This window comes from Oncorhynchus gorbuscha, linkage group LG21 (genome assembly GCF_021184085.1).
Source record: "Oncorhynchus gorbuscha isolate QuinsamMale2020 ecotype Even-year linkage group LG21, OgorEven_v1.0, whole genome shotgun sequence".
Taxonomy (NCBI): Eukaryota; Metazoa; Chordata; class Actinopteri; order Salmoniformes; family Salmonidae; genus Oncorhynchus; species Oncorhynchus gorbuscha.
The window spans coordinates 56069052-56085231 of NC_060193.1; the positions used below are offsets into that span (position 1 = coordinate 56069052).

Genomic DNA, 16180 nt, shown 5'->3' on the forward strand with positions numbered 1-16180 from the left:
AACGCAGTGTTTGTTATAAATGTTCTGCATTCTTGGTTGTAAATGTTCTGCATTCTTGATTGTAAATGTTCTGCATTCTTGGTTGCAATTAAAAAACAATTGTCAGATTACATCTGCATTCCACTATAAATATGTCATTTCATTCATGACGTAATAATCTTAAAACATAAGGCCCCTGGAGGTGTGGTATATGGCCAATATTCCACGGCTAAGGGCTGTTCTTAAGCACAACGAAATGCCTGAACACAGCCCTTAGCCGTGGTACATTGGCCATACATCAAACCCCTGAGGTGCCTTATTGCTATTATAAACTGGTTACCAACGTAATTAGAGCAGTAGAAATAAATGTTATCATACCCCTGGTATAGGATGTGATATACCACAGCTGTCAGCATTCAGGGCTTGACCCTCCAGGTTCAAATAAAAATGGTATTCATTTGGCAAGTGTCTCTAGGATTAGATAATGTATGTGATGGCCTCTAGATGGCAGCATAAGGACATGTTTGTAATTATCTGTCATTGCTCATATGAATGTTCAAAACAATAATATATGAAGTAATTTCTAATGCATCATCCAGCATTGTATACAATAATGTAGTTGTTTATTTCAAATTGGTTGCATTTCATTTTTTTGCAAGTCGATAAACATGTTGAATTGTGGCACCAATATAAACTCTTTCCATCCTAAATAATTGTAAATATTACAAAATAAATGTAATTGCAAAAATAAACATAAGCAACAAATCTAAGAGTACAATGCATTGAATTTAAATTTCAGTACAAACACTCGCTTCAAAGTAAATTAGAATGTAGTAATTAACGTTAAACCATTAAAACAATATTCAAAGCAGCAGAATGATTGGAAATGCTGGGGTGGAGTAATCTCAACCAAAGGAATGCAATAAGTAATAGTAAAAAATGTAGATAATATCTATTTTTGTAAGAATAAAAAAAGTTCACACACAGTAACAAGTTGTATATGGTGCAAATGTGTTGTTTTCTGTCTGGTAAAAGACCAGAAGAGGTGAAAACCAACTTCCTGCTCATTGTTGCATTGCATCACCATGTTCATCTCAAGTCTCGAGAATGAACGTGCCTGAATGAATAAATGACAAGCTCTGCTCTACTTTGTCAGTACACAGCATATTACAAGTCATATTGAAACTGTCATTTTCTCAAAACATCCACAGGCTCTGAACCATAAACCCTGTCAAATATATTTCTGGCCAGCTACATCCACCCTTTCAACAGTAGAGCAAAGTACACAACTTTGATGCAAAAAAATCTATTATAATAATAATAATAATAATCTGCAAATCGGAGGGGGGGGTTGACTGCCATCACCTGCCATCAGACATTGTCAGGCATGTAACCGTGTCCATCTTAAGCTAGAGCTATGGTCCTCCAATTAAACTGACACTAAATGAGCAGTCTGATGCCATTTAGCAGGTTTGTAAACATGCAGTGACAGACAATGAACTCGATGTCACTGTTTTGACTGGTAAAGGAACTTCCTCCCCACAGTGCCATCTGTCCACGTGGAATATTAGGTGCACAGGCAGGGACTGGCTTTGGCTTCTTTGGCTGTGTAACTGGAGGTGAGCCAGTCACCAGATGACCTCACCAGATGACCACGCCAGACATTGTCTCAATGGATTAATAATATGGCAATTTAGAGATCCGGTTCAAGCTAGCCGTTTCCATGTTCATACCATTTCTTTCTTTGTCCTTTCTACCATGGCCAAGTAGTGTCAAGCCAAACCAGTTCATGCTAGCCCTTTCCTCGTCCTTCCTTCGGGGCTGGTTAGTGGTCAGTCAGTTTTTGAAGGCCCCACAGCGGCTGGCTCTGCAGATGAACTCTTTGAGCATGTTGCCATCGATCTGCCAGAAGGCTGCAGTCTGGGTCACCTCTGTCAGGTGGTTCACACAGAACTTGAAGCAGAACTCCTCCAGGTCCTACAGGGAAGCAATCACATCCAGTCACAGTATGAACCCCCCCCCCCCCAAGTGATCTTTTGGGCCCCCCCCCCTTAGTTTTGAGTCAGAAAAGACTGTAAAGTCACCAGGAATTCAGCAACAAACAAAAAAAACAGCTTAACGTAAGGTAATCAAGGTATCTTTGTTATTTTCAAATCAAATCTATTTTGGGGCTTAGTTGTATCCAATTTGTAGAGTACAACTTATAATTTTAAAAAACGGCCTGTGGCTGAATCTAGTTGCCTACCCCTGGCACACAGTACCTAAATATGTATAAGATGGAATACGAAGTCATCTGACCAATATGTCCATAATGACATGGCCAACGTCTCTCGTAGAAGGCAGCCTCAAGAAACTTGTGGTAACCAGTAAGCATCTGAGCGGTTAACCCTTAGCAGTGACACTGTCACAGTGTGTCTCACCTCAGCGTCGTATCGCACGGCTGCAGAGAGCAGAGAGAAAGCGTTCTCCACGGTGATGCCTCTCTTGATGATGTGTTGACACAGACGTTTCAGACGGTTCTCACAGTAGGATGTGGCCAGGTCCAACAGGCCTGAAACAGAGACATAGTTCATACACACAGCGGCTTTCCTATGGATGGACTTTAACTCAATCAAGTCATTTGTTTTGATTCTGGGGCCCCGTATGGATCCTATACAGGATTCCTGCTTCAGTCCAACTCACCGATGGCGTCCTCTGGAGGCAGGTCTACATTGTCAGTGTAGAGGAACTCCAAGAAGGAGCGGTAGACGGGGTAGGAGAACTGGTCGATCTCAATCACCTCCTTCATGTCCTCTGTCCAGTGGGACTGGAACATGGAGCGGAAGTGTTCACACCTGACAGAAACAATGATGGACACATGTTTTCGTGTTACGTCTATAGACAGGTTTTGTACCTGGTTGATCCTATCGGAAAGGCTAAAACTAGAAAAGCTACATTTCTTAAAGATAATGTCTGTGCTTGCTTCAGCAGTATAATAAAATATATATTTAACTCAAATTCACATACCGGATCTTGAGCACAGCCTTGTGTACGTGGATGTATTTCCCGTCCACACTGAACTTGAGGTCGGCCGTCTCAGGGCTGTCGAACTCTTTCCTCAGAGACTGGGCCACAGTCAGGAAGTCATCATGCTCTACAACAGAACACAACGCCTTAGCTGGGAATCGTGTGTGTGTGTGTGTGTGTGTGTGTGTGTGTGTGTGTGTGTGTGTGTGTGTGTGTGTGTGTGTGTGTGTGTGTGTGTGTGTGTGTGTGTGTGTGTGTGTGAGAGAGAGGGTTATCCTAGACCATTGGTTAGGGGAACCTCCTACTTAGAGATCAGAAAAAAAACACAGAACCAAGTTACATACTGCACCTTTAAATAACATTTAATAAATGATTAAATTAGCTCACCCATGGAGAGTAGCCTCCACATGACAGACGGCGTAGCGAAGCAGGCGAAGACGTCGTCAGTGCAGGAGAAGTGTGTGAGGTGTGGCAGCACGATGGACTGACCTCTACACTGGCCCCACATGTACACCTGGCCGCTCTGGGTCTTACAGGCAGATGTGTGTGTGGAGTGGCACGCCGCGATCTCCACTATCCTGCTGGGGTGGGGGTGGGGGTGGGGGGGGGGAGTGTGTTACACACACACACTCTACCAAGTAACGGTACTCTCCTGTGTCTTTTGACCGCTATAAGAAATTCTGTGCTTCTTGAGTGCATTGTTTCTTTACACGTCTCCCTACTCTGTCTCTCTGTGCCACGCCTCTTCAGTGTTTTCCCTTGTCCTTTTGCTGCCTACGGTGGGCCTCTCTCCCTCTCCCCTTTAAGACGAAGACAGGAAACACAAAAAAAGAAGGAAGAATGACAGGACACTGCTGAAGTCACTGCTGTTCCATGAATTTAACTATATGGGATATACACTATGTACTAAAGTATCTGGACACCCCTTCGAATTAGTGGATTTGGCCATTTCAGCCACACCTGGGGCCTCCCGGGTTGCGCAGTGGTTAAGGGCGCTGTACTGCAGCGCCAGCTGTGCCATCAGACTCTGGGTTTGCGCCCAGGCTCTGTCGTGACCAGGAGGTCCGTGGGGCGACGCACAATTGGCCTAGCGTCGTCTGTGTTAGGGAGGCTTGGCCGGTAGGGATGTCCTTGTCGCGCACCAGCGACTCCGTGGTGGGCCGGGCGCAGTGCGAGCTAACCAAGGTTGCCAGGTGCAGCGTTTCCTCCGACACATTGGTGCGGCTGGCTTCCGGGTTGGATGCGCGCTATGTTAAGAAGCACTGCGGCTTGGTTGGGTTGTGTATCGGAGGACGCATGACTTTCAACCTTCGTCTCTCCTGAGCCCATACGGGAGTTGTAGCGATGAGACAAGATAGTAGCAACTAAACAATTATAATAAATTGGATGCCATGAAATTAAGGAGAAAAAGGGGTAAAATAAAAAAATAATAAAAGGGTTTCCATTTCGAACAGCCACACACAAGCCTAAGATCACCATGCGCAATGTCAAGCATCAGCTGGAGCGTCATTAGACTCTGGAGCAGCGGAAAAGCATTCTCTGGAGTGATGAATCACGCTTCACCATCTGGCAGTCAGGTGGACGAATCTGGGTTTGGAGGATGCCAGGAGAAAGCTACCTGCCCCACTGGATAGTGTCAACTGTAAAGTTTGGTGGAGGAATAATAGTCTGGAGCTTTTTTTCATGGTTTTTCCAGGCCCCTTAGTTCCAGTGACGGGAAATCATAACACTACAGCATACAATGGCATTCTAGACCATTCTGTGCTTCCAACTCAGTGGAAGGCCCTTTCCAGTTTCAGCATGACAATACCCCCAGGCACAAAGCGAGTTCCATACAGAAATGGCTTGTCAAAATCGGTGTGGACGAACTTGACTGGCCTGCACAGAGCCCTGACCTCAACCCCATCGAACACCTTTGGGATGAATTGGAACAGACTGCGAGCCAGGCCTAATCGGCCAACATCAGTGCCCGACCTCACTAATGCTTGTGGCTGAATGGAAGCAAGTCCCCGCAGCAATGTTCCAACATCTAGTGGAAAGCCTTCCCAGAAGAGTGGAGGCTGTTACAGCACAAAGGGGGGGGACCAAGTCCATATTAATGCCCATGATTTTGGAATGAGATGTTTGATGAGAAGATGTCCACATACTTTTGGTCATGTAGTGTAGCTTATGTCAGAATCGATTTTTCGCAGCAGGTTAGGAGAACTTACCCAGCAGGTTAAGATAATTAACGTAGCAGGTTAGGAGTATTAGGTTAGGGTTAGCTAAAATATTATACTTTGACGTCAATTTGACAAACTGTATCCTGTCTAGCCATGACCGTATTCCCATGGACATAGAAGGTTGCTGGTTTTATTGTGCCCTCTGTCTTGTAGCTTGATCTCAAGGCCAACCTGAGGCTCATTCAAGAGTGTTTTGACATGTTACACAACGTTCAGAGATAGAATAAACATGACAAATGTCCACGATCTATTCCGAATTAAATCCAAATAACTGGTTTGCATGTTTTCAGTGAAAAGTTCATGCTTGTCAAGTGTCAAAACCATTTGTACCCCAGCCCACAACATAATGGCCCCCTCTCTCCCCTCCATTCTAGTTTTGCTACATTGTGACAGGGACAATGTAAACTCAGAGACAGATTATTCTAGATCTGGTGTGTGAGCCAATGTTTGGACTATGCAGTGTTACAGTACGGACAAACACTGGATGGAATACAACAGAGAAGACGAAGAGAAAAGAGAACTAACCATGGGTCTCTGAAAGATGACAGTATCAACTGGGGCTTTTAGTGGGCAGTAGCAGCCACCAGAGTTACATCTCAATCCTGTGAGTGTGTTCTCTCCCTTACCTCTCCTTCTCAGCCATGATGTGTACAGGACTGAGCTGGTTGCTCTTGTTGCCAGTACCCAGCTGTCCGTAGGTGTTAGCCCCCCAGGCATACAGCAGGCCCTCGTCGGTTAGAGCCAGGGAGTGGGCGTAGCCTGACGCGATCTGGAAGACAAGTCCTTAAGGGTTTTACACAGTGGGAGTGGATAGCAACAAGGCTCTGGGCTCAATTCTGTTTTGTATTAGTTTGAGTTGAAGTAGACATGAGTAGACGATTCAGACAGAGACATACAGGTGGTAGTAGTGTACAGTCCAGTCTTACTTGTAGTACACAGAGACCCTGGAGGGCTGCCAGGCGACAGGGGGTCAGCTGGTTACCGTTGTTGCCCACTCCCAGCTGGCCATTCCCATTGTAGCCCCAGCCAAACACCTGCAACACACGCAGGCCACGGTAGTCAGCAATGTCTTCCTTTATGTACATGTTGCTATATAACATTTTGATTTGACTTTCTCTGGACCGTAGAGAAATATACAATATAAACCCATCCTTCCCAAGAGCTTGGTCTCTTACCTCCCCATTGTCGAGCACAGCCATGGAGGAGGTCTGTCCACAGGCGATGCCCATCACCACTTTACCCTGCAGGCAGTTGGTCACCCTGCGGGGGGTTGGCTGGTTGGCTGTGGCACCTGAACCCACCTGGCCACAGTTGTTGTAACCCCACGCAAACACCTAGCAGATAGAATCATATAAATACACCGACTGTCAACCCTATACACAATCACACCTCGTGACCAGTGATCCTAGGTAACCATGATATTAGGTAATGTTGTAACTACCCCCTTACAGTGCTAAGTAACATATTTCAACACATCCAAGATAGATATTTAGGGCTACTTTTGGAAATCATTAGTCATTTCTACATCAGCTCTGCAATCGTGTGTGAGACCAGGCCAGTGGGCCTGGGTTAGATGCAGCCAGCCTGGACTCAGTGAACTGAGATAATACCTTCCTAACCTGCTGCTGGGACAAACATAAACCACTTAAAGAGACAGACAGCCAAGACAAGTGACCACTGATCAGCCCTGGTTAGAAAACTTGAACCTGACAGGGTTCCATAGTCCACTCCACACACTGACAGGCTACACACAACCTCCACCAATACTCCACTCATGTTCATCAGTGTTTTTATTCTCTTGAACATTATGTACCTAGCAGTAGTACTGTAGCAGTAGCATTAAGACGCTGACATCTTCAAACGGGCTTATTTCAGGGTTACAAGTGCATGTAAAAGGACTTAAACAATAATTTCCCCTCACCTCTCCATCATGTGTCAGGGCCAGAGAGTGATGTGACCCACAGGCCACTTGTGTTATTTTGTTGTTCTGCAGGTTGGTTGAAACCAGGATGGGTGACACCCCCTGGTTGGTGGTCCCGTTGCCCAGCTGGCTGTATCCATTGTGCCCCCAGGCAAACAACTCTCCCCCTGAGAGACAAACACACCAAAGTATAACAGAGCTATTTAAGTAAGCTGCACTATGACAATTAATTATACTGGCTTTTGGTAAAGTTCTAGTAACGTGCCAACGTTGCCATTTGGTGGTGGTAAAAACAAGTAAGGCAAGTGGGCAGCATACCTTCTGTGGCCAGTAAGACGTGTGGTCCACTGCCATAGCTGAGACTGACCACCTTCTTGCCTCGGAGGAAGTCTAGTTTCTTAGGGACCATGGTGCTCTGACTGTCTCCCGTCCCCAGACAGTTACTGCAGTTCAGCCCAAACACAAACACCTACAGGGAGATCAGAGACAAAGAGGAAGAGGAGAAGGCAGGGAGAGGATGCCATTGCATGTAATTATATTTATTTAACCAAGAAACTCCACTCAGTAACCATTTCCACTGCTTTCCAGAGAGTTCTGCACTACATAAAAACTATGAAGTTATTCTATACAATAGAGACACCCCCAGTCTCACCTCATCGTCCTGGGTGATGTAGATGGCTTCGTTGGCCGAGGTTCCGAAGACACAGGCCTGCCTGATGCGGGAGACCTCCTGAGCCCCCAGCAGGGTGAAGAGGGGCCACTTCCCCACATCCACCATGGCTGGGTACCTCACTCTGGCTCTCCGCGGCGGGGGGGTCGGGGTGAGGACGGGGGACACAGGAGAGGGAGAAGCAGGGGCTGTGAGGCCACCACTGTCCCCGCTAACACTGTTACAAGACAACCATCAAAGACAGACACAAACAAAACACTGTGTCTTAGTCTAAACCTCAGTGGTGAGGCACCCTGGTTTCAATTAAGGTATTCATAAATATGTTCACATTTGCTCAAAGGCTTGTGCAGTAAGTTAGACATGACTTCCGTACTTTATAATGCCATCTCTGGATGCTCACGGTGATATCGACATGGTTTTAAATAGTATTGGGCCATACAGACAACATGCAGATGGAGATGGAATGACTACTTTATATGGCAAACGTTCCCATCCAGATCTTTCAACTGTCTCATACAGTTGGTTAAATAATTGGATGACTAGCTAGGTAACATTAGCTAACTACGTAAGTACTGCAGATCCAGCGCATCTCTGGCCATGCACTCTGTTTACCATTGGGATTACAATCGTGAATTTCAGCCACAACAGATGCGGCATCCATTAGCCTCCTAGCTGGCTAACAGTAGTTAGCTTACATTGCCAGGTAGCAAACGAGCTTGCGACATGGTAACGGTCACCTAACAGTGACTGGTCAAGCTAGCGATTCACTACGTTGAAGGCTGCACCCATGGCAGTCTCCCTTTGCTGTTTACAGTTCGCTGGCTATTTACAAAGCAAGCTAGCCTAGCACCTAGCTGGATAGATTCAGCGCTGACTAATAGCTAGCAAGCTGTAACGTTACTGTACCTAAAGCATCGCTCCATATCATCAAGAAAACTGAGGAGAGAAACAAGAAAGACACATTTAACAGCTCGACTATTAATAAACCTACCTCAAGTAAATATGATTTGAAAGGACGATTACCAGAATAAAGCTGTCACTTCGTTGTTGTCGTCGCTGATGTAAGGATACCAAACGTACCAGGCAGCCGCTTTGAGTTTAGCGATAGTTTTGCGCTCGAGCCCCGTCCAAATCCTTGGTCCAGATGGACACTCTGACGTCATGGGCTGAAGAAGGTGCGCTTGGTTTAGGTCATCAGCGGACTCGGTGGGCAGAGTCCACGGTTGAGAAGATTTTCGGACACATGCGCCTAGCCTGGGTGCTAGTCTATTGTTCTCTTGCCAACTACTAACGCAATAAATGGGAGTTAAGAACAACCGGTTTCAGCCCTCTGGTGTTTAATAATAATAAAACATAGGCCCAATTAAAATAATAAAAAACATACTTTCCTCCCTTGCGATAATAATCACCCCACTGCTTTCACCAATCAAACCGTACCGTCATTTGCGCAATGAGGGAGGATGCATTAGAGTATAGAGAAACTGAGAAAGCCTGTTGGTACAGCCTCTACAAGAAGAATGTGAAAAGACTGGTTCTCATGTGACCATGTTTATATTCTGAAACTCAAACTCAGTTTTATTCACGTTGAGTGAGTCTCTAGTCACCGGAGGGCAGCAGCAAGTGAGCACACCAGACGCGTTCACGCCTATCACCGAATCTCCTTTTGTTGATGTAAATCAGAGACTACCGAGGAAGACCCAACAAACCAACATTGTTCAGAAGCTGTGGATGGACTTCCCAGATGAGCCCAGGCCCATCAGAACCGTGGGAGTCCTCTTGTTTCCCTCTTGGATAGAAGCAGCCCCATGACAGACACACTTGGCTAGGCAAAGCAGGGTCTGACGTAGAAGGTAAATAGGAAGTATGGCCTATTTAACGCACAGGCCCACACCCCTGCCTAGGTAGGACTGCCGTACTTCCTATTTACCTTCTACTGCTTTGCCTAGCCAAGTGTGTCTGTCATGGGGCTGCTTCTATCCAAGAGGGACATCAAGAGGATTCCCACAGTTGTTCTGATGGGCCTGGGCTCATCTGGGAAGTCCACCCTGCTCTTCAGGTTCAAGACAGGGTTGGTGATGGATACTTCCCCCACCTTGAGCTTCAACGTGGTGACCCTGGATCTGAACAAGAAAATGGCCTTGACCGTGTGGGATGTGGGCGGACAGGGGGAGATGAGGGCCAACTGGAGGTGAGTTGTTGGTTCTGTGCTATTCTATTTCTGTTTTAGCCCAGTACTACAAACATCTCATTCCACTAATCATAATGCCTGTTATTAGACTGAACAAAAAGTAAATCAATCGATTTACACAGTAAACCAGTCAATTGAATTAAATAGGCCCTAATCTATGGATTTCACATGACTACACAGGGGTGTGGGCCTGTGAGGACATAGGCCAATCCACTGGGGAGCCAGGCCAAGCCAGTCAAAATGTTTTTCCCTGCACAAAAGGTCTGTATTAGACAGTGTCATCTTCTGTCTGGGTGGCTGGTCTCAGACGATCCCACAGGTGAAGCCGGATGTGGAGGTCCTGGGCTGGTGGGGTTATACGTGGTCTGCAGTTGTGAGGCCAGTTGGACGCAATTTCTCTAAAATGACGTTGGAGGCAGCTTATGGTAGAGAAATTAACATTCAATACTCTGGCAGCAGCTCTGGTGGGCATTTATGCAGTTAGCATGCCAATTTCATGCTTCCTCAACTTGACATCTGTGGAATTTTGTTGTGACAACTGCACATTTTAGTGGCCTTATTGTCCCCAGCACAAGGTGCACCTGTGTAATGATCATGCTGTTTAATCAGCTTCTTGATGTCACACCTGTCAGCTGGATGGATTATCTTGGCAAGGAAGAAATACTCACTAACAGGGATGTAAACACAGTTGTGCACAAAATTTGAGATGAGGCTTTTTGTGCGTATGGAAAATGTATGTCATCTTATATTTCAGCTCATGAAACATGGGACCAAAACTATGTTGAGTTTATATTTTTGTTCAATGTAGTTTAATCAGGTGTGACAGTTAAAGTCTAGAACAAATAAATGCACATTCTGTCTCCGGTCCCATGATCAGGTTGCGAGAGTACTGGAATAGAATAGAACCTTTTAAGAACCTTTTATCCTCAACTAATGACTTGCTAAAATTGCAATGTCATTAGCTAGACACTACCTGGAGGGCTGTAAGGCTATGGTGTTGTGGTGGACAGTAGTGACCGGGCCAGTATAGGGGATGCTCAGAAGGCTCTGAAGAATGCTCTGTCCGACGTCAACATGAAGGGAATACCTCTGATGGTGCTGGCTAACAAGAAGGACCTCCCCAACACCATGAACATCAGAGAGGTGTCCAACCAGCTGGAGCTGCCCAGCTACAAAGACCGAGCCTGGCAGATCCAGGCATGCAGCGGCCTGAAGGGAAAGGGGCTCCAGCAAGCCTTCCTCTCTGTGGCCAAACTCATGAAGAAGAGCTGAGAGGAGACACGTCAGTGGAGATATCACCGTGTGAGAGACACTTGACAAGTCGGAGATACTGACTATATAGTGCACTACCTTAAACTAGAACAAAATTAAAGCACCTCAGCAGTAGTACACTATAAAGAGAATAGGGTGCCATTTGAAATGCAGATAACAGAACAATGATTGTGGAAGAGCCAGGATTCTCAATCCAATTATGAACTAAGCACTAATTCCATATTTGGGCATTTTGATTGTGCGATCAACATGGTTGAGATTTAACACTTAACATCACAGCAGTTAAATGTGCCTGCTAAGGGAGACTGGAGACTATTGTTACACTGTGGAGATGTGGGGAAAGATGGCTAGGGAAACTAATATTTTTGTTTGCAGATACATCACTATTTATATTAATGATAAACTAATAAAACATGCTAAACCTAATGTCTGTCTGCTAAATGGCATATTATTTGTGCGTAGCCAGGCTTTTGGGTAGTGGGCGTGCCAATGCCTACTATGTACATACAAAATAATGTCTATTTCTGCTTCTTCGGTGCTTGGTAGGAGGGGTGAAGTCGTTTGAGTGACAGCCATGATTGCCACAGCAGCAGTCCAGGCACCACCACCCACACCCCATTGAAGAAGACCAGGTAGATCCATAAGTAGAGCCAGTGGTTTGTGTTGAGGTTGGGGCTGCCTGCCAGCCAGTCTGGACAGAAGGTCATCCAGCCTCCGTACAACTCACACACGCACAACGTGATCTGGACAAAGTGCCTGAAAACAAACATGGAGAACTATTCACCCGGAAGGCCAGGCTGTGCAACAACAAAACAAGCTAACAACACGTTGACCATTGAGATTCAAAACAAACAATGACACGTTTACTTAGGTTGATAACCAACTTGCGCCCAGGCTATATTTTCCATGTACAGTGCATTAGGAAAGTATTCAGACCTTGACTTTTTCCACATTTTGTTACGTTAAAGCCACATTCTAAAATTGATTAAATTGTGTGTGGGGAGGTTCTCAGCAATCTACACACAATATCCAATAATGACACAGCAAAAACAAGTTTCACATTTTTTCAGGTTTGACATGTATTAATACCTGAAATATCACATTTACATAAGTATTAAGTCACTATACTCAGTACTTTAAAGCAACTTTGGTAGCAATTACAACTTCGAGTCTTCTTGGATATGCTACAAGCTTGCTACACCTGTTTTTGGGGAGTTTCTCCCATTCTTCTCTGCAGATCCTCTCCAGATCTGTCAGGTTGGATGGGGAGTGTCACTGCACAGCTATTTTCAGGTCTCTCCAGAGATGTTTGATCGGGTTCAAGTCCGAGCTCTGGCTGGGCTTCTCAAGGAAATCCAGGGACTTGTCCAGAAGCCTCTCCTGCGCTGTGTTGGCTGTGTGCTTAGGGTGGTTGTCCTGTTGCCCCAGTCCTTCACCCCAGTCTGAGGTCCTGAGCAGGTTTTCATCAATGAGCTCTCTGTACTTTGCTCCGTTCATCTTTCCCTCAAACCTGACTAGTCTCCCAGTTTCCGCCGCTGTAAAACAACCCCACAGCATGATGCTGAGGTTTCCTCCAGATGTGACACTTGGCATTCGGGCAAAGAGTTCAATCTTGATTTCATCTGACCAGAGAATCTGGTTTCCCATGGTCTGTCCTTTGGGTGCCTTTTGGCAAACTCCAAGAGGGCTCCATGTGCCATTTACTGAGGAGTGGCTTCCGTCTAGCCACTCTACCATAAAGGCCTGATTGGAGGCGTGCTGCAAAGATGGTTGTCCTTCTCGGAGGTTCTCCCATCTCCACAGAGGAACTCTAGAGCTCTGTCTGAGTGATCATCGGGTTCTTGGTCACCTCCACGACCAAGGCCATTCTCGCCCTGATTGCTCAGTTTGGATGGGCGGCCAGCTCTAGGAAGAGTCTTGGTGGTTCCAAACTTCTTCCATTTAAGAATGATGGAGGCCACTGTGTACTTGGCAACCTTCAAAGCTGCAGAAAATGTTTGGTACCCTTCCCCAGATCGGTCACTTGACACAATCCTGTCTCGGAGCTCTTCGGACAATTCCTTTCGACCTCATGGCTTGGTTTTTGCTCTGACATGCACTGCCAACTGTGGGACGTAGACAGGTATGTGCCTTTCCAAATCATGTCCAATCTATTGAATTTACCACAGGTGGACTCCAATCAAGTTGTAGAAACATCAAGGATGATCAATGGAAACAGGATGTCCACGGAGCTCAATTCTGAGTCTCATAGAAAACAATCCTTACATAAATAAGGTATTTTTATTTATTTAATAAAATGTTAAAAATGTTTGTCCTGTTTTCACTTTGTCATTATGGGTATAGTTTGTAGATTGAGGGGAAAACAGTATTTCATTTTAGAATAAGGCTGTAATGTAACCATGTGGAAAAAGGGGTCTGAATAATTTCCTAATGCACATTACATCTATGTATATGGTAATAGGTCATTCAACACATCACATGCTGAAGACAGCAAGAAAATTCACATTTTTATAGTGTTTAATGGGATGTAAACACTCGTTTGTGTAATGGGGCAATTCTGTATATAATTAGTGTTCTCTATAAAGAAATATGGTACCAATATAGAAATTAATGGCATATAAAGCATGAGAAAAGCCTGACAATGAAGAATATTTAGTACCAGTGTTCCTACCTGTAGTGTTTGTCCTTGACGATGGCATAGACAAGCACCAGCGCCAGGATGCCATCCAGGACGACCGTCAGCAGCTCCAAGGAGACGATGGTGGGGTCAGAGTGGAGCCAGCGCTCATCTGCCTTTCCATACTCCTTCCCTACATGGACAGGATATCTGTTTGAGCAGTATCTCAATATATTCCCGGGGGACCCCAGGGCCAGAGGGTGCACGTTTTTGTTCTACTCCAGCATTAACAGTGATTGATATTCCATTCCTGTATATTATTCAGTTTAATGTGAGCATTTTAATACTATATCCACTAGATGTCTCACCACAACCAGGCTCCAAAGCACATCTCAAACACACGCACCATTGTTAATAATTTATATTTTGCATGATAAAACAAAAAGTTCAATACACAGTACTATAAATCATTTTGTTTAATCCATTTGTTTTTTATTGCACAGTCAAGGTAGCCTACTTACAAAGTTCAGCAAAAATATTGTCTGAAGTTGCCACGGTTCCAACAAGTGACATGTAAACAAAGGGTCCTTCCTGAAAGAACAAACAGTAGAAAGAGTCAAATAAGAGCTGCAAATTAACTTTCTATGTTGACAACGCCTTCTCACTCACATCACACACTCACCAAAGTAATGTGAACAATTGCGTCGTAGAAAAGCCACACGAGCACCCATCTATCAGTTCCAGAGCATTTTCTTCCCCATATCTGCGCGAGGATGTATCCCACGACGAACTGAGTGGCGCAGGCCAGCAGAGAATAAACCGTCACTGGAGTAAAGAGAGATTGGGTTTCTTTAAACGCCGCCGATACCATTTTCACAGAAAACTCGACTCAAACCATGCAAATTACTCTTTGAACTTGTAACTATTGTCTCGTCCATAAAGCTAGATAGATGACTCATCTGTGCCCTTTTGCGTCTGCCTGCCCTGCGGATGCTGTCCATCTCGATTTTGAAGTAGCACATTTTCTTCTTCATGATTGGCTGATCCGTCCGGTCGGACATGACGCTAACAGAGTCACCAGGCGGGATCATTCAATGAAGTTGGAAGTCCCACCCATTTGACTTCATTACAATGGTGGAAGCCCTCAATGGCGCTTCCCATCCTAATATATCTTGTTTTGCCACTAGAGTCCTCTATCCTTCTCTATGGTCTTGTCCCAAATGGATTCCGTAGTCGTCTCCCCCTGCCACAGTGTCACGCTGTGAAAAGTACATGATTGGCTGTCGGATAAATCTCTACACTTCTGAGAGAAAATGAAGGGGGAGCTGAAGTTGGTAAACCGGAGGCGAAGCGAGTCTCGACTCCGCCCAAAATCTGTCTGCGTAAAAATAATCGTTTAAGCAGACCAAGTGAGGAGTTTTTGTATTGGGGGCGGCGCAGCAATGAGTGTCGAATCTAGTGAAGATACAAGTTAATTGCTATTTTTATGGGTGCGGATTATTTGATCAAATATACGTTTCATAATACTTAAATTACTAAGAGTGTACTGATGTCCTGCACGTGACATTGCGACGATTTTTCTATCGGTTGTGCCAGTTCTTACGGGTATCTGCTCTCTCATTGGCTAGAATGTTCCCATCTGATCTCGCCTGCCGCATGCCTTTCGCCTTTGAGAAATTGTTAGAGCGGTCAGTCGACCATCTTGCCACGCCGATTGTAGAATCAACCAGGAGGAAGTCCGAAATCAGGACCTTGGACAGCAGATTGGACAACGATTGACAATAGTATAAATAAAGCATAGTATATTTGACTAGTCAAACTTTATACTGTTTGTATATCGTATTTTACAGTGGTGTAAAGTACTTAAGTAGTTTTGGGTATCTGTACTTCACTATTCATATTGACTACTTTTACTTCACTAGATTCATAAAGAAAATAATGTAGTTTTTACTCCATACATTTATCCCAACATCCAAAAGTACAAGTTACATTTTGAATGCTTAGCAGGACAGAAAATTGTCAATTTCCAACACTTATCAAGAGAACAACTCTAGTCACCTCGAATGCTTATGATCTGACCGACTCACCAAACAAATGCTTAATTTCTAAACTGTGTTGGAGTGTTCACCTGGCTATCTGTAAATTTTAAAAACAAGAAAATGGTGCTGTCTGGTTTATAAAGGAATTTGAAATGTATACTTTTTACCCATACTTTTACTCAAGTATTATTTTACTGGGTGACTTTCACTTTACTTGAGTCATTTTCTATTAAGGTATCTTTACTTTTACTCAAGTATGACAATTA

The 16180-nt window shown here is 44.8% G+C and overlaps 2 protein-coding genes and 1 pseudogene across 9 annotated transcripts; 1 reads left to right on the forward strand and 2 right to left on the reverse strand.

The window, feature by feature from the left end:
* Nucleotides 1–575: 575 nt before the first annotated feature.
* Nucleotides 576–9652, reverse strand: LOC124008145 (RCC1 and BTB domain-containing protein 1-like). Of its 8 annotated transcripts, none has more exons than XM_046319165.1 (14): nt 8879–9652; nt 8705–8734; nt 7781–8015; nt 7447–7597; nt 7129–7295; nt 6383–6541; nt 6134–6241; nt 5834–5976; nt 3708–3785; nt 3373–3566; nt 2986–3112; nt 2662–2813; nt 2400–2530; nt 576–1956 (listed from the first exon to the last, which is right to left on the reverse strand). In XM_046319165.1, the coding sequence occupies exons 1-14, from the start codon at nt 8959–8961 to the stop codon at nt 1816–1818; spliced, it is 1899 nt and encodes a 632-aa protein (XP_046175121.1). In that variant the 5' UTR covers nt 8962–9652; the 3' UTR covers nt 576–1815. The 8 variants fall into 8 exon arrangements, with proteins under 8 accessions (XP_046175121.1, XP_046175119.1, XP_046175118.1 ...); XM_046319163.1 differs by having other exon boundaries at nt 3373–3563; nt 8822–9652; XM_046319162.1 differs by having other exon boundaries at nt 8822–9652.
* Nucleotides 9230–12707, forward strand: LOC124008149 (annotated as a pseudogene).
* Nucleotides 10773–15121, reverse strand: LOC124008148 (emopamil-binding protein-like). Its single transcript, XM_046319176.1, has 4 exons — nt 14558–15121; nt 14397–14466; nt 13930–14068; nt 10773–12014 (listed from the first exon to the last, which is right to left on the reverse strand). The coding sequence occupies exons 1-4, from the start codon at nt 14744–14746 to the stop codon at nt 11777–11779; spliced, it is 636 nt and encodes a 211-aa protein (XP_046175132.1). The 5' UTR covers nt 14747–15121; the 3' UTR covers nt 10773–11776.
* Between the last annotated feature and the right edge of the window lie 1059 nt (nt 15122–16180).